The sequence below is a fragment of the Eulemur rufifrons genome, chromosome 3 (assembly GCF_041146395.1).
Source record: "Eulemur rufifrons isolate Redbay chromosome 3, OSU_ERuf_1, whole genome shotgun sequence".
NCBI lineage: Eukaryota > Metazoa > Chordata > Mammalia > Primates > Lemuridae > Eulemur > Eulemur rufifrons.
The window spans coordinates 13957501-13979268 of record NC_090985.1 but is presented as its reverse complement, the minus strand read 5'-3'; the positions used below and the strand labels follow the sequence as shown (position 1 = coordinate 13979268).

Below are 21768 nucleotides of genomic sequence, written 5' to 3'. Positions count from 1 at the left end.
CCTCGTCTTTTGTCCAATTCAGTCGCAGCAAAGATCTTTTGTTCTAACTCAGCGTGAAAAGAAAAACTTTCTTTAAATGCAATAAACTTAAACCGAACTCAAGACTCTAAACAGATCCTCCTCCGGCCACTCTAAACATATACAAGGGGGTTTGTTTTAACCGGTTGCAAAATTTTGGATCCTGTTTTTCTGCCTCGCAGACCCCAAGCTCATTGCTGAAACTTAGAGTGTGAGAGAGATTTCCAACGTCTAGAACACATGCTTAAAGCATAATAAAACAGGGACTGTCTTTTGCTTTGAAAATCATAAATTATAATTTAATGCCAATAATAATTTACAACAAATGGCTGTTTACAATAAACTAACACAAAACAAACAAGGAAAAGGGCCTGTGTTTTACTTATTAGAGAAACTTCACACACTCACATGGATAGCACTTGCAAGAGGAAGAAAATAAACAACCGACAAAACCTCCAACTAAAGGTCAGCGATACTGTGCCATAAGAACATACTTATATTTATATATGTATATATCTACAGAAAGAAGCTGAGGGTCAGATGGAGAACTCTGCACAAATGCACAAATCAGACAGATTTTTCTGGTCTGCATGTGTTGACTGGAATCTCATGAGTATTAAAGTTTAATACACTTTACAAAATGATCCCTTTTCTTTCACCTCCCTCACCAGCCCCTGCCTTTAAAAATCAAACCACAATATGGTGAAGTATTTTGAGGGGAGGGGGGAGATTGGAAAGCTTCAGTAAGAACAAAATTGCAAGCTCCCAGCACTGAGCTTCCTCCAAACCAGGAAAAGAGGAAAAAAAAAAAAAAAAAAGACTCAAACAAATAGTTACTACTTCCAAATCAGCACACCCTGTAAAGTTTCCTTTTCCTTCCCTCTTTCTTTCTCTCTTTCTTCTTTCTCTTCTTTTTCTTAATTTGGCTTCTAAGGACAAAGGATCCCAAGAGCAGTACAGATTGTAGCTACACAATCTGAAATGTCAAAATGTCGATGTGTTTTTATGTACATAACTCCAATGGAAAAGCTTCCCTTGACCTGTGCCCATGCTCTCACAGACTGAAGGTGATGGGGGGAGGGGAGAGCCAGCCCAACTGCAAGTTATCATATATACATTAAAATAGACCCTTCAGTGCTATAATCTATAGCACTGAATTTGAAATCCTCTCAACAACCACACTAGATGAGAACCACAGAATATTTTTTAAAAATCACACCTACTTAAGGAAAAACTCCTTGCAAACAATTGCCCTCTATTTACAATGCTGTGATTAGCTTGCTTGACTGATCTTCTGCGTAACTGTCAGAAATGTACAAAAGAGTATTTTTTTCTGATCATAAAATAGATACTGATCTCAAGATTTCTAATACTTTTTCACAATACCTTCCCTAAGCAGGCACTTAAGTGTGACAAATATAAGGGCCTTTTTTTCCCTAGAAAATCCATTTTTAATTAAAAGGAGGATTAGGTGAATGGGGGTGGTTTACTATATCAGTATGGCACTTCCTAAACCATAGATAAACCATTAACTTCAGCTCCCCCACACACACACCCAAATTAAACAGGCAAATACACTAGTCCACCTTTGAACAAACTGACTGAGGGGAGTAAACAAATGGAGCCCCCCCGGCTGCTCATCGAGAGCTCACAGGGGCTCTTCTGGATGGAAAGACAGTGACTGGGGACAGCCAAACAGGTTTCAGATATCAAATAATATTTTAATTTCTGAATACTTTCAATTTTCCTTGGAATATAACACACAAAGACTCGACCAAACAGTTCAGTTATTATAACTTTTACAGTATACAGAAATGTTGCACTTAAAAAAAAAACCTTCAGTTTTTTTAAAACACAAACTGTAAACTCTAAGATACTGAATCAATCACGTTACCTATAAGTGCCAACAGTGTTATTTTGTCATGCTGATTTCAATGATATTTTTTAAAAAGGGAAAATATCAACAATTATAATACAAAGGGTTTGCAAATATACAAACAGATATAGGATTTTCATAACAATTCAAGAACTAAGCGGGACCCAATTCAAATTACAAAAGTTCACTTTTTATTCAAAACCTCAGCATGTGTCTTGGACACATTCCTTGGCTGCCAATAAATTCCACAGTTCATTCTCTTTCTTAAAATATTTTTAAAAAGCTAGGTTTGTCATGGTGTCTTTTTTGGGGGGAGGGTAGGGGAAGTTAAGTGTTGCATGTGGTTCCTCCAGTTTTCTAATTACAGTGCTCAACTCCACCTAAAATTTTTGGTCACCACTTGTAAGTGCGTTTCCATCATCTCTGAGTTGCCTTTTAAAGTTTTATGTCTTCCTATGATATTTTCATGGACTCAGTTTTAATTCTTGCAGAACATATATTTTAAGGATACACAGTTTTTAAGAAGCCAAGATTATATCAAAACTTATTATAGAACCACAGAATAAACTGGTTTGGAACCAGAAAAGTACAAAAAAAGAACAGCTAGAGGTACATAGACACAGGACAATTAATAATTTGGAAAAAAAAAGACTTACTTTCCCATTCTGCTAATTTTCTCCCAATCTCCTTAAATGCACTTTTAGCAATATTTTTCAAAAATTTACCAAAAAAAGAAAAAGACTAATTTCCTTTTTATACAAAAATGATAAGTAGCAAGTTGTTCTGACCAACACAGGAGTTTTTTTTTTTTAATGCATTCTGTAAAAGTTCATTTGACAGTCTTTTTTTTTTTGAAATTCACAGTCCATTAAATTCTTCCCCTCTCTTCTTTTAGCAAACTTGTAACATCGTTTTATATCCTTTCTTAACAGAAGGAAATTAAGCAAACAAACCAGTCTTTTGCCTTTTCTTTCTCTGTTTCACTCCCCCTTCTTATTTTGATTTATTTATTTATTGAATTGCCATATACGGCCAGTTAAAACTGCTGCCGGACAGTAACATATCCCGGATGAGGGTTTCGATGGGGGTTTTACCTACCAAACGGACGAAAAACAATTGCTCTATGACTGAGGAGGAGACGGTGCGGAGGGAAGGGAGGCGAAGCAAAAGCTTTCCGAATCTCGTCGGCTGGTTGGGGTACTGGCTCCTAACGTATTCTTCCAAAGCACACTGAGACTTTTCCTGCAAGCTTTCCACATGGGCTACATCAGAGAGACCACAGGCATCTGGAAGAAAGTTAAAAAAAAAAAAAAAAGAAGAATAAGAATTCAGTCATCAGATTAAGAGGTTTGAAATGGGTCACATGAGGTGTGTGCACAGTGCTCTGTCAAACTGCCCCAACCGGACAGAGGACAGAGTTGGAGCAAACGTCTATGTACTGAAAACTTGGGGTGGGGGTGGGGGGTTGAGAAAGAGCAAGAGATGGTCCTGGAGTGTTTGCTTTAAAATAAAATGCAGCTCAGAGCGCTACAGGCTTTCACTGCCCCAGTCCTCAGGCTGGGTCACTGGGAGGCCCAAGCAAAAGTACACTGGGACTATCTGGCCCATGTCAGTAAACAGACAAAACCAAAACTGCCAGCACTCTTCCCCCTCCTCTGTAAATAATAGTTCAGCTTATAATTATACAGTGGTTGTGGTGGTGGTGGTGGGGGGGACAACCTGGCCCAGCCCCAAGTAATGGCGTCCACGACCCAGCCTCAGATTCTCCCCAAAGAGGGCGACTCATTTTTCTCCAGTCTTTGAAACTGATTTAAGTGGCCCTTTAAAACTGATCTTGTCAGTTTAGCCTATTGAAGGGCAGCCATGCAAACTGTGATCTCTCTGTTCATTTGAGCTGTTTCTTTTCCCCCTTTTTCTTCTCTCTCCCTTTTTCTCCCACCGCCCCCCCCTTTATTTTTTAAAACCCAGGTCCCTCCAAGAAGCACCCCCTCCCTGTTATCTTCAGGAAAACACTTTTCTTTTTCTGATACGTGAAAATACAATAAGTGCCTTTGAAATGAGAAGCTTCTTGGTAAAGGCTGTTCAGGTTGTGACCTGACCTTTTGGGGTTCCCCAGACAAGACTGGGGTTAACACATGCATATTGTGAATCATTACAACAGATATTCAAAAACAGCCACCACCATCTCCACCCCAAGAACCAGAACACACATGTAACCTTCTCATATGTGTACCCAGGACTCTGCATGTCTACAAAATGCATAGGTGTCTATGGTCAGAAACTAAATGATCTGTTTGCATAGGATTCCTTTCCTCGGCATCAGTGCTGTGTCTCCCTCTGAATCAGATAACAGGAACCTTTATCTCTTTGTGAGGTGATGTGCATTCTCCATATAGGCCTCCACATTTTGCAAATAGTCATAAATTAAACTGTTACAACAGTATCAGGCATTTTTTCCCCTTGAAAGACCAAGGGTAAGGCTAAGAGCTAACAATGATATCAAGAAATTAACCACCACCCCCTTTGTCTGAGAATATGGGCTGAGTGTTGGGTTGTGGGATGGGGTGAAAGTGGCTGTAGGGTAGGGGAATATCCTGCCTGTATATTTGCATCAAGCAAACATTCTAGATATGAAGGGTTCATGAGAAAAATAGCCCAGATCCATGTCTCTGAATACGGCTTCCCTGCCCAGACTCTGCCCTCTGATCTATACCTAAAGACTAGTTCTAAAGGCAGCATCTGGGGTGACTGTGGGGGGAGGCTTTATGTGAAAAGCAGCAATGTGTAAAAGCAGTTTGAGGGCTCAGAAGCTGCAAGAGATTCAGCTAACGACCTGACTCCCCAGACTTCTTTCAAACAATAAGGAAGAGACTGTGGATCTCCTTTTTGTTTGCCACATAAACTATACATCTCTCCTAGTTTCCTGATTACAGACTTAAAAAATTGCAGTGGGTGACTAGGTTCCAAGCCCTGCCAATGTCCAAATGTTTGTTATTCTTAACCGGGAACCCCTTTCCCCTCTCAGCTATGACAAAGGGATCAGCTGTCAACTTAGTACAAGAATGTGAAGGGGGGTGGTGATTTCCACCCACCTGGGCTATGCTGAACTCAGCCTGGAGGCAGCCAAAAGGCTCAGGTGTGGCCCCAAATGGAAAGTCAGACACTTTCAAAAATCATTTGGCCTCAAGAGTTAATTAATATCAGATCTATTACTCACACAGGTTAAACTACATGCAAACTAATTAGATTTCATAATTCAGTCAATGATGGTTTTATATCTCCAGCAACATTCATATCCACCTCAAGTTGGCATACACTTTAGGTTGTTTGAAAATTGCCTTAAGTGTTTGCCTGGGCAGGGGAAGCAAGAGGCCAGAGTCTGCAACTTCCAGCAGACATTCTGAGGAGTTACGATGGTCCCTTTCCTCCTCTCACCCTTTCTTGACAGCTCTTTTCCTCTCTCCTGGCAGTCTGCATTATTTTAATAAGAATATGACTTTGAAAATTGCTGCCTTCAGGTTGGAATTGCCTGGAGTTCCAAATCCTACAGAGTTAGCAGGCAAACTTTTCCCCTGCAGGGGCAATGCCTAGGCTACTCCCATTAGTTCCTGTGCATCTCCTAGGGGCTCAGCCAGGGTGCTAGAGAAAACCAGGGGCTTGAGGAGATTCCCCTGGGGCCCAGCAGGCCCATAGGGCCTGGGCTCCGAGATGGAGCAGAAGAATGTATCCCAGTCTGGATACTGTGGCAGGGAACATAGGCCTGAAAGGCTTCCCTATGGCCTATTTTGGGAATCTGTGTCTGAAGCATCCTTCCTGCAGCCCAGCCTTCCTCTCCTCTCCCCAGGACAGGCCTGGTGATGCCCAGCAGCTATACAAAGTTCCTACTTCAAGTTGCACTCAACAGTTTGGCCTTTCAAGGGGGGAGGTTGGGCTTGCCCTAGGGACTCCCAAGTTCCCTGGGCCCTAACCCTGGGCTAGGAGCCCTTGGGCATGAGAGGACAGGGGATCTTCCTACCTGAGGTGAACAGGACTATGGCCTTGAGGCAGCTGTACTCGGCAGAATCGACGTGCAGCGCCTTGAGCTTCTCCACTTGCTCTTGGAAGATCCGTATGTGGTCCATAAAAGCGACCACCCGGTCGGCGGACATGGGCGAAGCGTGCAGGCCTGCTGCGGCCAGGAGCGGGGCGACGTGGAGGGGCATGGAGCACTGCGCAGCATTCAGCACAAACAGCTCGCTCCAGGTGAGACGAAGCAGGGCCACCTGGTCCGTGATCTGCAGGTCAGGGAAGAAGGGGATGTTCCGGGCCCACTCAACGGCGCTGAAGAGCATCCGCGCGGCCAGTTCGCAAATGTTCTCGATGCCCATGATGTTGTTGGGCTGCATGCACTGGCTGCCGAAGCGCGACGTGGGATAGGGCTCGGCGCGCAGCAGCAGGGAAATATATCCGGACAGGTACGAGTGGCAGTTGAGGGGGTCCCCGTTGGTCAGCGCGAACTGCCCATGAGTCGGCTGGGTAGGCGGCATCCTGCCCCTCTGCACCGCTGCGGGGAGGAAAGGAGACACTCCGCAGTTAATGACCAGCCTTGGTCCCCAGGTCCCCCAGCAGCGTATGCCCCAGCCCGACCCCCATCTACCCCAGACCCGAGTAGCGCAAGAACCAGGCAGGCCTGCCACAGACCTGGGAGCCGTAGAGCTCCCGGCACCACTCCTCTTAAATCACCACCCAGGCAAGCTCTGACGGCCAGAGGGGCACACTTGCCTCCGAGGCCCGCTCGGGGCTGGTCCGCCGAGGACCCAGAATTGGCCACTTTGCCTCGGGGTCCACGGCGCTGTGGGCGGGATGTAGCATTCTGAGGGCATCTTTCTTCTTTACAGCTAAACAGCTGATATTTCTTATTGATTGGAGGAGAGGGAGCGGGAGGGGCGAGTCTGGGGGGAGGGTGAGACGCTTTTGCAAAAGACACAAGTGTTCACCCCAGACGGCCTGTGGCCACCCCTGAACGACTCTCCCCCAAACCCCGCAGCCCCAGCCCCAGCCCCAGCCCGGCGGGGAACCCCTGGTGAGAGACATGCAGAAAGCCGAGGTCTGGCGTCAGTCTAATCAGTGTGCTCGAAGAAAGAGACCGAGGGAGAGGGCGGAGAGAGACAAGCCGGCCAAGGCGAGAGGAAGCCGGGAAGAGGCAGGGAGCAGGCGGCCGGCACCAGCGGAACCCGGGCAGGGCCTATGAGGGCCGGGGAAAGCCGGAGAAGCTCCGGCTCAGGCTGTTATCTGACTCCGGACCGGGAGAGTCGCTCTCGCAGAAACACAAAGAAGCCCCGGCGTTGGCTCGCCCCAACCCAGAGCCCGCGCCCCGCGCCGAGCGCGCCATTGGCAGAGCACGGCTCGCGGCGCTCGGCGAATTTTATATCACAAAGACCCAACTCGCGCAGAGCGAAAGCAGCCGCCGAGGGCCCCTCGCCCACCCTTTCCTACTTCCTATTGCGCTCTCCTCGATTCAAAAGTGAAAGGAAAAAAGAAAACAGAGGTATTTTTTTTTTTTTAGCAGAATGTTAATCCACGGAGGGTCACATGAGCGCTGCCCGGGCGGCAGCGTTAATACGGCGAAGTGCATAAAATTGCCATTTGTAATTTGAACCTCCTGTACAAAAGTACAATCTCAGGGTTTTTTGTTTTTTTTTTTGAGAAGGTGGGGGCTGGGGAGAGGGGTGGAGAGGAGGGACATATGTTGAACATGCAGGAAAAACAAGGAGAGAGAGAAGTAAACCAGGCTTTAAAACAACAACAAATACCCCATCCCTTGCAGAAAGGCAGACTCCAATGAACTCACAATCAATGCAAAGAAAATGAAAACAGCCCAAAGAAAGAATAGAGAAGGAAATCAGTCGGCCAAAGCATGCGGATTTAGGGATCTGGGTTCCAGTGCAGAACTCGCTTCTAGTATAAAACCCTTTCCGCTGCAATACGAAGAGAAGAGCTTGGGGCTTCTGTGTCCTTACCCAGAGCAGGCTAGCCAAACGCACCCAGGGACCCGGGACCCCGGGCGAGGGGGGAGAAATGAGAGGCCGATACCTTCCCGTCTCATGCCCACTTTGAGGCACTTTTTGAGGCGGCAGTACTGGCACTGGTTGCGGTGGTGCTGGTCGATGGGACAGTTCCGGTTGGCGCGGCACGTGTAGCTCAGGTTCCTCCGCACGCTGCGCTTGAAGAAGCTCTTGCAGCCCTCGCACGTGAACTGGCCGTAGTGCTTGCCGCTCGACTTGTCCCCGCACACCACGCACTCGATGTGTTGCTGTTGCTGCTGCTTGTCGCTGCCTGGGCCACCAGGGCCGCCCTGGCCACCGGCCGCCGTCTGGGCCGGCGTGCTGGCCGGGCCCCCTTGGCCGGGCGTCTGCGGCGTGTGCGGGGCGCCGGGCGGCGGGCCGGGCACAGGCGGCGCCTGCGAGGCCTGGCTGCCCTGCGAGCCGGGCACCTCGTCCTGGGGGTCGCGCCACGTGCTGACTACCATTGCCATATCTATGGGGGCTGCGTCCGGACTTCCTGCTCCCCTGGCTGCGGGCGGCGGCGGGGCGGCGGCGGCTCCCGGTCTCGGGCTCCGGCGCGCCGCCTTTTGTGTGTGCGAGGGTGCGAGAGGGCGCGGGAGGGCGCACCGGGTGGCTCGGGGGCTGGTTGGTTGAGGTTGGTTAGTTTTTCCTTTTTTGTTTTTGCTTTTGCAAAGTTTTGTCGATTGCTTGTCTGGCCCGGTGTGTTTGTTTTGTTTGTTTTCCTCGGCTTAGCTTTGTTGGTTTCGGGGGGCTTTCCGCCGGGAGGGGAGGGGAAGGGGCCAGGAGAGCGAGTGGGAGCAGAACGTGGAGAGAGAGGGAGGGGAGGGAGAGCTGCAAGTCGATTGTCTGGCTTCAAGACAGAAGTAGGAGGCAAAAAAAAAAAAAAAAATCTCTCCAAAGATCTCGCTCGCTCTCACTCTCTCCCTCCCTCTCTCTTTCACTCTCTCGCTCTCAGAGCTGGTGTGCAGCCGAGGAGTTGGCGGAGGAGGAGGAGGAAGAGGAGGAGGAGGAGGAAGAGGAGGAGGAGGAGAAGGAGGAGGAGGTGGAGGAGGAGGAGAGGCGACTGTCCGGGGGCCAAGTCCAGGGCAGCCCACAGTCAGCCATTCAGGAAAGCCATCGAAATCAGGAGGACTAGGAGATCGGAGGCGCCGGGCGCGGGTGCGCCCAGGAAGCCAGGCAGGCCGGGGCGGAGGCCGGCGGCCCGCGGAGTGGCCGGAGCGCTGCCCGGGTCCGGGGGAATCAGCATGAAAGTGGTCCGCGTCGGGCGCTGCGCGGCGTCGTCCTGGCGCTGGGCCGCCGCCGCCGCCTGCCCCGGGCGTCCGGCGCGCGCCTCGCTCGCTCCGGCCGCTGCCGCCCGCAGTCGCCGGGTGGAGGCCGCTCGCCGCTCCCTGCGGGCCGCCTGGGCCGCCGCCGCCGCCGGAGCCGCCGCCGAAGCCGCCGGGTCGGGCCCGGAGCCGCCGCGTCTAGCGCCGCCGCCGCCGCTGAAGTCGCTGCTGCCGCTGCTGCCGCCGCCAAAGCCGCTGCTGCTGCTGCTGCCGCCGCCGCCTCACACACATAGGGAAAGAGTCAACTCGCCGGCGGCGGGGGAGAAATGATAAAAGAGAGAGAGGAGGGCAGATCACCACCTAGAAGCACATCCTTCGTGCGCAGAGGGGGGAGAAAAAGACGGAAAGAAAGAATGAAAGAGGGGAAAAAAGGCAGCACAGCACCCGGAGAAAGGAGGCAACTCGGGGAGAGGAGGAGGAGGAGAAGAAAACACACACGCGCGCACGCACACACACACCGCGGAGAGAAAAGAACAGAGAATCAAAGTGATCAAATATGCTAAAAAGGGGGGCGCGGGAGGGAATGCGATTTATAGGCGCCGGGGCTGGCAGAAGTGGCTTCTCCGCGATCAGCTCACTGAGCTCTCTATATAGTGAACTTTGACACGACTGCTGCAACTTAGCGCACGTTGCCATGGCGACGGCGCGCCTTATAAGGCAGCAGCCGGGGTTGGCCTGGCCAGGCGCGCGCGCACCGCCCCCTCGCCGTCATTGGCCGGAGCGCGGCGGCCCCGCCATGGCGGCCGCGGGCGCAGCCCGGTCCTAGCGCGAGCGGTGTCGCTGCCGCGGCGCGGGGCGAGCGGGGGACGAGGGGGGGCGGGGACCGGGTGGCCGCGCCGCCGCTGCTGCCGAGCGGGGGATGGGCCGTGCGGGCCCTGGGAGCGCAGCCCTGGCTTTCCCGACACCCCACACCCGAGGTTTCTGCCCCGGCGGGGAGACTAACGCAGCGCGCACTCACAACGTCTCTTAAAGGCTCCGCGAGAGGCTTTGGATGGAATCGAGGACTTCGCCTGTCGCAACTTGGCGATGCCACGAAATCCGCCGCTCGCGCACCACCCGGGACTCCCGGCGCATCTTGTTGCCCACAATGCCAAAGAAAGAGAAAAGTTCCCTAGTTTCTTTGCAGAGGGTAGGGGGTGGGGGGTGGGAAGGTGCTACGAACTGAGCTTGCAGGCATTTCCAAAAGAAAGATTTGGCCAAATCCGGGTGATGGTAAACTCTTCTCTTAATCAACTCTGATCACTGGCTCGGTTTGAGGACTCACTTTTTTTTTTTTCTTTTTTAGAGGAAAAAAGTCGTTTAGCGTTTGTCTTTTCCTTGTAGGGTTAACATTTCACAGGTATGTGGCCTGACATTTTAATTGCTCAAATAAAGCATCTCGGATGCTGAGAAGCAGGAGCAGACTTCATCTCATTGTCATGACGCAATTAAAATCAATTTTCCTCAACTTTATCCCCTTTTTTTGGTTTTAGCTAACTCTCAAGCCAACATCCTGCCACACACCCAGTCATGGTGAGAGGGAAAAGACTTCTGCCTGCTGATGGACAGGCGGAGGCAGCCGCCAAGCCTCCCCTATGCACACCCTCTGTACACACATGTAAGCGCACATGTATCAGATGCACATTTGTCAATGTACACAGACAAAGACTTCAGCGACTATGCTTCTAGGTCATAGAACAGTTGAGTACAGACTTCATTGTTCTTCAAGTTCCTTTTAAGCATTCATATAGTCATTAAAACACACCCAGAGATTCTGCCCCAAAATGGAAATAATACCAGTACAAGTCACAAGAACCACACACAAGCCATATTCTATCTCAAGAGAGTCACTGCAAAAAGAACAACTTCATAGCCTATGTCATTCTGCTCAATGTGCTAAAATCATTGATACACTTGTGTCTTTGAATTCCAGGGTGTTTGGTTTTAAACATCAAACATGTAGAATTGCCCCCAGAGCACACTATATTCCAATGCAGTAAACTTGCTATTTGATTATGACCAATTAGTGGAGTATTATTATTCCACATTTATACAAGAAAATTGTGTCTCCCTTATACACACTTTGCACCAAGGAAAACTGTATGCCGGCAAGCCAACCAGGTTTATGAACAATTAAAATATTGTACAGAAAAGATGCTGAGGTCCAAGGAAAAAAAATGAACAAGTATTAAAGGGTAAATTGACAACTACAGAAAAGCATCTTTGGTAGCTGAACAATTGAAAAGATAAAGGTATTTTAAAAAATAAACCATACATATAATTGGCATGTGTAGATTGCACTTTTGGATTCAATTCTTTTTACACACATTGGCAGAATAAGAGGTAGGGACGAAGTGCAGATATGGGCAGATAGGGGCTGGTTTTTAGGAAAAGAAAAATCCTCTTTAAGCTTCACTCCTGAAACAACGTAAGCCCTCAGTCTTTCTCCGCGGAAATCATATGTCACTAAAGCTGCAGGTGCTGAGATTTTTTGAAAGTTGTAAAAAAAAAAAACACACAAAAAAAACAAACCTATAGTGGACACTGAACTATCATAAACCTAGTGTGTAATAAAATTGCCACAGAGTGAAGCCAAGCTGAGAATTTTAGGTTGATAAGGGACACAATATAACTTCCTCCTGAAGAGGACAAGAAGGAGGAAAAAGAAATCATTTCAAAGGAGAAGGTTTTGAGTTTTGTTTGTTTGTTTGTTTGTTTCCTTTCAACCTCTATTGATTCAGGAATTGCCTAATGCTACAAATGTCAGTGGATTAGGGCAAGTTCAGCAGAGATGTGGTGAGGCTGGGATTGAGATAGGAAATCTAATGGGCATTCCCATCTCAATTTAGAAGATGAAAATAATTGATCATAGGGAAATCATAATCTTGCCTCTTGAGTGGGGAGACTTCCATAGCAAGGTTACCTTTTACAAAGATTCGAAGTGGCAATTTGGAGAAAGAAGAGCTTCCCCACTCCATTTAGAGGTTTTGGGAATTTAAAGTACGCTCTGACCGCTTAGATTGAAAATGAAGAATTTCCCAACCACCTCTTACAGAATTGGAGCCTGCTAGGGAAACGATCACAGGGCTGCCATGAAATTAGAGGTGTTTCCTCTGTATTTTTAGGACTCATTTATGAAAATGCTGTTACAAAGGGGAAAAAAATCACTATATAAATTGTGGTTAAGTTTACTGCATAGAAAAAGAGATAGGATTAAAGACTGAGTAGAAAAAAAGGCAAAAATATTTTAAAATGTCTTCTTCAGAGATGCTCATGTGCTGTGACTCGAAGATTAAAAAGCACTCAGACTAAAAGATAAATATCAATATATTGTTATTGTTTGTTTTAAAAAACCCAGCTCAGTCTTTTATTGCAGATGTAAATTTATTTTAATGAGGGGAATGGCAAGTTTTAATTTGGCTACAGAAAGTTGGACAAACATTTGTCCTAATCTGGAAAAAAAAAAGAAAGAAAGAAACTAAACACCCAGGAATATAATTTTCTTGTAGAAAGTGTCCTGATGGGCTGTAATTCTTTACAGATTAAATCACAATATGAATACAGACCCCAGCAAATGCCGAGTTTAACTCTGAACTCAGTGGAAACCAGTTCCATCTTCCAGGATTCATTGAATTCCTCCTTTCCCTCAATCTAGTCCGTGTGTGTTTTTCTCTTCCACCACACTGGAGCTCCATGAATAGGGAAAGGGGCTTCCATTGTGTCCCTCTGAACTTCCAAGTCAATGCAATTTTTAACCACTGGCTTGTGGTACTTTGAAAATCACCAGGGGCTGTCAGAGTTGGGTCCTCTGAAAAATTTACAGTGCTAAATCAGAGCATATGCTGGGAGGGAAAAAATTGCTTAAGATTGGAGCAAGTACAGTATCTGTCTGCCCCCTAGTGTAAGAGTCCTCGCTGCCTAAAATTCAACTTTAAAAGAAAAGGAGCTCTTAAAGGGAAACGACTTTGGGCTCACGTAGGCATAGGAGAATGAAACTTCTGTACATTTTAATCTGAATAATTCTTCAGGATTTAAAATTAATTGGCTCTGACATGGTTGGACTGTACTCGGATCTCGCCACCTCTGCGTTTCCCGAGTCACTGGCGAAGAGGTGATTTTTTTTTTTTTTTTTGAACTGGGTTTATGTGCGTCCCCCTCACCCCCTCCTCTCTTTTTCTTTCTCTCTGTCTCTGTCGTCTCTCTCGCTGGCTTTTTAAAAATGAGGAACCGTTCCTTGAACGTTCTGGACAGAGCACAGAATTGCTTCTTAAGTCAGCCCGGCGCGGTTGCAATAGACAGCAAAAAGGTAAACGTTTGCCTGAAATCCGCACGCCAGCTCCACCACCCCGCCCGATGGTGAGTACCCTTCTCGTTGCGTTTCTCCTCCTAGCTTAACCGAGCGCTCGCCTACCCGAACCGCGGCCGAGGGCGCTGGGCTAGGCTTTTCTCCCTCCCTGCCTGCCTTGGCTGTCAGTTGCACAAGGTTGCAAAATGAAGCGCAGAGGCAAATCGCACAGTAAATTCTGGTACTTAGTGAGAGCCTTAGCAGCTCCTTTGCTAGCAAACCGAGTCATCTGCTGCTTGGAAAACCACGATTATAGAACTGATTTTTAGTTTGCTCTGTGGAAGGAAATGAGTTTGAGGAGACAGAACGAGGGGATGGGAGGCACCGCAGTCTTAACGCTTCGGTTTAATCATATTTTGGCAGCTTTGCAATTGTATTTTCCCCCTCTCCCCCTCCACCTCTCCTACCACACACATGTAATAAAATATGGCAATGCATTGAATTGACTCTGTCCCCCCTTCCCCGAACCCCTTAAACCACAGTCCTAGGCATTTCATACACATTAGCAAACCGATTTTTTGAAAAGCCCCAAGTCATCCCCAACCCCACACAGCACAAGGAGAAAAGTGAGAAAGGAGAGAGAGAGAAAAAAAATACTGTAAGTAAACATACCAAAACCATATTTGCCTTGTTCAAGGTCCCAAACCGCTTGCATCTTCCTCCTAAACTGGAATAACTCTCCTTTAGTTTGGCGGGTGAAATAAACGCTTTGTTGGCCCCCTGAAAAGATGTGTCTTTGATAATTAAAGAGAATCTCTTCCTCGGTGTTTATCTAAGCGATTGTGCAAACTGATAAAAAGTAGGCACTAGCCTGCAGGGAAAAAGAGGAAAGGTGAGGGGAGAGATCTTCCACCTCAAGGAAGTGCTTCCCCATGTATTAGGCGCTCTCAGCCTTGGAAAACCCTGCACACTAACTTTAGAGAGACAAGGTTTCAGGGAGCTTTGTACATAGCTGCTGAGGAATGCAAGCCTCGCCTTTAAGAAAAAAAACCTCAAACCGTAGGTAGGAGATGTCTGGAGTGATCCTTGTCTCTCATCTCATTCCTTAGAAGGAAGAGTGCGTTGTTACACCTTGTTTGGGGCTGGAAAGACGAGACTTTAAAAACACCCGTCCAATTGAAAAAAATCTCCCAACTTAATGAGTTTAGTCGTAGGCTGGAGCAAACGGCTCAGCCTCAGCAGAAAACCGCCAACAACCATAGGCGATATTGCAGAGCAAGACGACCCAAGGCACAGCCAAATTCCACTGTTTGGGGTCGAGAGGGATGGAGACTAATCCTAAAGCAAGTTGGAAAAAAAACGAGGTGGGAAAGGAGGGGGAAAAAACAGCAGCCTCGCAGACAGGCAGAAAGGCTCCCCTCACCCTGGATCAAAGATAGAACTTGAAACAGGAGGGCAACATTTTTCCTAGGAATCCGTTGGAATCCTCATTTTCTACTTTTAACTCAAGTCTCCCCAAGTGATTTTTCCCCCTCTCCCCTGTGGATTCATGCCTCCCCCCCTTTCCGGTCCCCATTCTAGAACTTTCCTGAAGAGGAAATCAATTTCTTTTGGGGGGAGGGGTTCCCCATTTCATGCCTTCAGATAATGAATGCTTAATTCACCCCCTCCCTTTGTCCACTCCCCAAAACGAATAAAGGAAGCAGGAATACGGTAACTAGTGAAAATTGAGAATAAACTATGCTGCCTCTCACAGTTTAATACAGTTTTAACTAATGGATTTTTTTGTTTTGTTTTGTTTTAAGAGAAGAATAATGGGGAAACACGGATCTTTTATTTTAGGAAACTGTTATGGTAAGATGTATGTCAGACTTGACAAATGGAACTAACGCTCTTCGGCTGCTTCTTGTCCTTGTCTTAAACAGGAATTAAGTTAAACACAGTGCTGAATGTTAATTACATGTTTACTGGCTAATGAAAATTACAAATGGTTTTGCCACCTCAAACAATGATGAAAACTCTGAAGACACTGTAATTATATACTTTGAGCAAAATAACTCAGAATATTGATCATAAGAAGTGTAAATCTTTTTTTAACTATTCATTAATACCATAAGTATGGGCTACAGAAGTTTTTCCTTGCGGTTTGTCTCATCAGTTATACTGAGTGGATGGATGGTGAGGCTCCTCTGGGGAGGTGGTGAACTCATTCTCTTAGTAGAAGGAGGTCACTTGTGTAACTCAGGGGTGCCCCCTCCCTTTTGCCCCCGCCCCCTGAAACCCCGGCAGAAGGTCGAGGGATAGTTGAACTGGAAGGCCCGGTTCAGGGCAGGTGAAGGTGATCACAGCCGGGCCTCTTCCCTCCCCTTTCCTGTCCTTCTCTCTCCTCCTCTCCCTCCTCCCTTTCCTGCCAGGTCTGATCGATGACCGCCTTCCTCAGCCTGGGCGCCTGTGGGATAACCTGGCATTCCAGGTTCCTAATGGAGGACCAGTTAGATCAGGAAACTCACCCGCACCCCAGCCATGCAGCCCTGACAACTTAAATTCCCTCCTTCAGAGAGGACTAGGGCAGTTCATTGCAAAAGAAGAAGAAGTCGGGGATGGAGGTGGTTAGTGGGTAAGGTGGCTCAGGCACCACCTGAACCACAACTGGTTTTCCTGGGTTTGGGAGGAGAGAAAATTTTTGTTATGGTTTTCTAACTTTGGCCAGAGTTGTAGTACTGGCAGCCACTCCGATATCAGGGGTCAAAGGTGAGGGCTGTACTAACCCTAAAAGGCTGGCCTGGCCAGAAGGCCAAGCAGGCAGGGTACCATGGATTTGTCAGCCGCACCACCTGGCACTTCCGAGGAGGTTTCTGTGAAACCTGCACTCGAGGGTCACAGCACCGAGTGCGGGTTTTAAGTGGAATATTGAAGATATTCAAAAAGTGCCCTAGGCTTGTAGGACTGGAGTCCTTTTTCCCTGAGAATTCCCAAGGCGCTGGTCTTTGTCTTAGAAGGAATGGAGTTTTTGAATGGTGTGAAAGGGACAGAGAGGGTCGCTTCAAATCGATTTTACTTGTCCTTTCTGTCTTTTCGGATCAACGCCCTTCAATGGGCACAGAGGTGCTCTTTCAACCAAAAACTTGTGCTACATTTTCTGCCTGTATTGGTGCTAAATACAATAAGCACTGGGCAGATTTTTTTCTTTACTCTCCAAAGCAAGAAAGCACCCTAATTAAATTGTTTTATATGGACAGTCAAGACTGACCAATTAAGTATGCATTAGTATAAAGATATAGTCTGAAGATAAGGCGTTTTAGAAAATCGTGTGTCAGACAAAGGAGAGGGCGCTAGCGTTTGGGAGGGGTGCGTGGACCCAGCAAGGTCACGCACCTTCCTCCTTTGGCCCCAGGGGAAATGCAAAGGCCGGGGCCCCAGGTGAGAGGGGAGCAGGCTGGCTAACAGGTGGGTGGCAGTGTTGGAGCTTTTCAGGTCCGCGCCCGGGTCTCAAGAGTGGTGGAGCCGGAGGAGTTGGTATCACTCACATCCTACTGGGGCAAAGTAGCAGTCCAAGGTGGCAGGCACCATAGGATGGGGCGAGACCGTGCGGTGCCCGACTCTAGGTCGGGCCCACTGCCTTGTGTCTCACGTCCAGAGTGCGGCCCTACAATAATGAAATAGTGTGCGTCCCGCGAAGGGCCGGAGGGCCAGGGGGCACCGACACTGCCACCGCCGCCCTCTCACAGCCAAGATCAGGGCAGGAGGCCCCCACCCAACACCTCCAAGCTAAGCGTTTTCGCTTCTAAGGAAAGGGGAGCTTCTCTACGAGGAAAGTAAAAAGTTCCCACCCGACGCCATCCGGCCGGATGGGCGTCGAGGACCAGTCACTGGAGTAGGGGAAAGGCCGAGAGGTCGAGGAAAGGGAGAGCGGCTCCCCGTCCAGCAAATGGCCTCTGGGCTTCTCCACCCACTCTCCGCCCTCGGAGGTGTGGGCGGGCGCACAGCCTCTCTCCCCAAAGGAGGCGACCCCCAGAGCAGGGGCCGGGGCCTCCCCGCGTCGCGGCGCAGGGCTGTGATAGGTGGTCCCCGGGGCCGAGGGGCCGCGAGAGCTCGGCGCGCTGCCGCTGGAAGGGCTCCCAGGGCGCACAGGGCGCCCATGGTTGTGGGGAGGGAGGAGTAGGGGCGAGAATTAGAGCCTGGGGAAGTGGCTGAATGTCAAAAGTAAAAAGGTTGAAAAGCCAATTTTCCAGGCGCGCTTTCGCCCCCCCCTTTGCTGGTTGCAGAGGCCGTAAATCAGCGGCCGGCGGCCAGGGCGGGAGGAGCCCCCTCGGCTGGCTCCGAGCGGCCCCGCCCGGACCGTGCGCACCTCCCGGTGGGCCCCGAATCGATCCGAAGCCTAGCTGAGGATGTCACCGCACTAAATATTTACTGATCACACACAAATAGCCGGGGCTCGAACGATTTTCCTCTGTGAGGAGAGCGCGGAGAGAAGGGTAAATCATTTTATTAGTGTGGATAAAGCCCAGAGCACACTCCGGGCTGGAGTGTTTTAAGATGTGTCTTCAACAGGATGAAAAGAGTTAGGGAAATCGATACTGAGTGATTAGAAGCCCCCGGGGTGACGAAGGGGGACGGGGCTTTCAGGGATTTGGCGAGGCTGAGAGGGGGGAGCCAACCTCGAGGGGGGCGGCCCGACCACCGCCAGGGAGCTCTCCGGCGCAGGCCTCTGTCCCTCCCTCCTCGACGGGAGACGCGAGGGCACAGCCAGAGGCAGGGGAGCAGCCGCGGCCCGGCTTCCCGGCACCCTGGCCAGGCGAGGGCTACGCGGACCGCCGCGGGGCCGAGGGCTTAGGAGCTGCGGGCTCCACGGTGCGAGTGGCACTGGCCAGGTGGCCACGGCAGTGTATCGCAGGCGCGGCGCGGGGACGCCGGCACGTTCCACCGCACGCGGTCTTTGCTGGCACCTTCAGGGAGTAAAGGTGTGGCCTAAAGGGGTTGCATTTCTCCTCCTGGCATTTCGGGGACTCCTCCCAGCCGCGACCCGCAGCACCCCCGAACTTTCTCCTAGAAAAATTTCTGCCCATCATCTTCAATATTTTTAAAGAGGACCCAGTGGCCCATCCTAGCTAGCTGCCTCTCCCTCCCACCCGCCGGGTGTCTAGGGTGGCCGCCGGGTGTCGGAACCCGCTGGGGTCCGCAGGGCAAGTGGATTCCAGGTTCGCGGCTCATGGGCAGGTGGGGCGACGTCTGAGGCAGAAGAGGAAGGCAGGGGGCAGGGTGACAGACACCAACGAAGCCACAGGACATCTCCGTTCTCTCAAGGGCGGGAAATCAGCTTTGGGGGGTATCAGGCCACACCCCAGCGATGAAAACCCATCTGGGACTCCTAGACTGGATGCAGGGAACTAAAGTGACCGAGGAGTAAAGACAGGCAGGGCTTGCTGAAGTTAGGAAGGCTTTGAGGGGAGCTTGCTGGGAGGGAGAGCAAAACCTTCTTCCCAAAATCAGGCAGGAAAATCCTGGCGCGAAAATGGCTTTTCACGTCTCGAAGCGCGAGTCTCACTCGCTACTGTGAACAAACCTTGAGGTTCGAAACAGCTGCAGACCATCAAGTAGGCACCAACTGGGGGGAAAGAGGGGTGGAAGGTGAGGAAAGAGGAGAATCTTTTTCGTTTCTTCTTCCTTTTCCCGCTCCGGATCTTTTCCTAAAAATCCGCTCTTCCTGAAGAAACTGGTAGACCCCTACATATATTTATTTATTTGGAAAGGTTCATTCCCTCCCACCCCCTTCAATTGCTCGATTTTCTTGGCAGCTTGAGGGATTCAGTTCAGGCTGCCCTGCTTGGCTCTTTGGTGCAACAGGAAATATAGCTGCAGATCCAATTAACCGTTTTCCAGAAAAGAGATTTTTTTTTTTTTTTAAATATGAATCCCAGTGGATTGGAGCGATGTGTTCAGGTGTGAAGCGATCGCTACCTTGAATTCCTTCCTCGGTAATCCTCTAATTCCTGTGTTGGAAGCTCCAAAGTATCGCTGACCTGGAGGGTGTCAGGAGCCGGGTCTCCATTAACCCTTCTTGGTCTTGGCCAGAGCGAAGGTTAACAACACTAATCTACCAAAAGAGGCTGTAGCAAAAAGCAACCAAGAAGGAAGGGAGGGAGGGAAAGGAAAGGAAGAAGGGAAGGGTAAATTCACTCCAGTTACAAGGGTTTCTGAGCTCTGCCTTCCCCTGGTCCTTCCCCACCTCTACCCTTCCTATGAGAGCAGGTTTCCATTCAGAGAGACAGCAGTCTCATCCATCAACGCAGCGCACTCCATGGCGATGGACTTTAGGGAATAAGAAAAATATAACGTAATGAAATATTTTCTTCTATTTAACTGACCACCCAGTTCACTTTAAAAATATTTCGAATATGTATACAACAGAGTATTGTGGGAGAAAGTTTTAAAAACTGCAAGTAAAAAATATTACATAGTTTACCTTCTTTCATTTGAGTAAAAGCTAATTTAGAATCTTGTCAGTAGCCAAATTATAGCCATGAAATCTCGATGAGACTAGAAAAAATGTATTCTGTGGGTTTCAAACCTGGTGGCATATTAAGGAATAGTTATGTGATAGTCACATGCATGAAGGTATATGGACATGGGTGTGTATATATTCTTATGGTGTTAGAAGTTCCTTGATGGATTAAAGGTTCATATACTCAAGCACTAGAGAGAGGCTGTCACTCATGTGTACATTCCAGGAGTCTGGCAGAAGGCAGTGCAAAAAGGAGTTTTGAATGAGCTCCTTGGTATCACCATTGTTGAAATACAAGCTGAAAGCAACTTAGCAATGGTAAAGCTATTGTGGCTCGCAAAATCATAGAAAGACACTTCAAAGTAAAAACATCAATTTTCTAATTTGGAAGCTTTGGCAGAGCATTTAAATGAAAGATGAGCATCTTTTGCCTAATATATTTATTTAAAAATTTAGGGATATGCCACTCTATTTTACTTTTCAATGGACTGAAGAATTAAAGGAGAATGGGCTGTAGCTAGAGATGATGGCATAAGGGTGCTCTCTGCCCATTTAACCAAGTTTGATGTGGGCTGGCTATACATGCTTTTAATATTAATATTATATTGCAAGACAACTCCTGCTGAGAAAGTTCTGAAGACATCTAAAGCCATGTGGACATCAGTGCTTTTTAGTAGTGAGAGTGAGGGATGATTGTCTGATTCTATATTTTTCTCTTTCTCAAGAGCCTGGTAATGAAATCTGTAAAAATGACAGTTAATTTTTGGTATGTCAAAAAAGCATTAATCAAATGGTATCAAGTGTCAGTCATTTAAATATGAAGATGTTAGTAAGGCAAATATCCAGATAAATTAATGTTGTTAATTAGCTGCATCAGTGTATTTAAAGAAAATACAAGCAGAACAACAAAGGGGATTTATTTGATTTAATTTCCTTAAACCACAAACTCAAGATGAATTTCAGAAGGAGAAAAATAATTTTAGTAGTAATTCTCATTCTATCATTTTTTATAAGCCTTTAAAAAACATTTTCAATACATAACATATAATTAGAGAAGTAAGTAGACTGACTGAGACAGACACTGCCATAACAGGGAAACATGCATGAATTTAGAAAAAAAATTAATTAATTACATTACAGTTTCATTTCTTCTCTTAAAATGCTGAGTTCTTGAAATATTTGAAGGTGCGTGTTAAAAATAAGTAAAGAACTTCTGTATAAAATTAAGAGGAGGCTATTTAACATCATATTCAGCTTCTTGACCATAGGAAATATTAGCTCGAGAGTTCACAAAGTGTGTTGTTTAAATAAAATTTATACTAGTCTTTTCAGTTTGAAGACACAGTAGGGAAAGGTACCTTTTCCTATCCATCTATTACAATTCATAATAAATTAATCAACCTTATCTAAGAGATTTCTATGTACATGATTGAAGTAAATTGAGATGATGTCACTTTAAATAGTTAAAGCAAAACTGAAAACATTAAAGGAAGGGGATATTGACTTCAGTGAAAAATGTCACATTGGTTATTTCATGACAGGACCATATCACATCATATGTCAGGGAGAAGAAGTTAAAAAATTGAGGAACCTAATTTCTTTGTAGAATGTATGTTAACTTACTTATTTACTTCCACAGATATGTTGCAATTTTTTATTTTGCACATACTTTGTTGCAACATTGCCAAGTAATTAAAGAGAAGCTAGTATTGTGAAATGTAAACAGTAGAGGTTTAAAA

At 47.8% G+C, this 21768-nt stretch overlaps 1 protein-coding gene across 6 annotated transcripts; it reads right to left on the bottom strand.

Annotated features, from left to right (window-relative positions):
* Positions 1-285: 285 nt before the first annotated feature.
* On the bottom strand, positions 286-14590 carry NR2F2 (nuclear receptor subfamily 2 group F member 2). 6 transcript variants are annotated; one of them, XM_069466642.1, is made up of 4 exons: positions 8367-9261; positions 7967-8246; positions 5910-6437; positions 930-3180 (listed from the first exon to the last, which is right to left on the bottom strand). In XM_069466642.1, the coding sequence occupies exons 1-4, from the start codon at positions 8406-8408 to the stop codon at positions 2906-2908; spliced, it is 1125 nt and encodes a 374-aa protein (XP_069322743.1). In that variant the 5' UTR covers positions 8409-9261; the 3' UTR covers positions 930-2905. The 6 variants fall into 6 exon arrangements, with proteins under 6 accessions (XP_069322746.1, XP_069322744.1, XP_069322742.1 ...); XM_069466645.1 differs by lacking the exons at positions 7967-8246; positions 8367-9261 and adding an exon at positions 7894-7956 and having other exon boundaries at positions 286-3180; XM_069466643.1 differs by lacking the exons at positions 7967-8246; positions 8367-9261 and adding an exon at positions 14200-14590 and having other exon boundaries at positions 290-3180.
* Positions 14591-21768: the final 7178 nt, after the last annotated feature.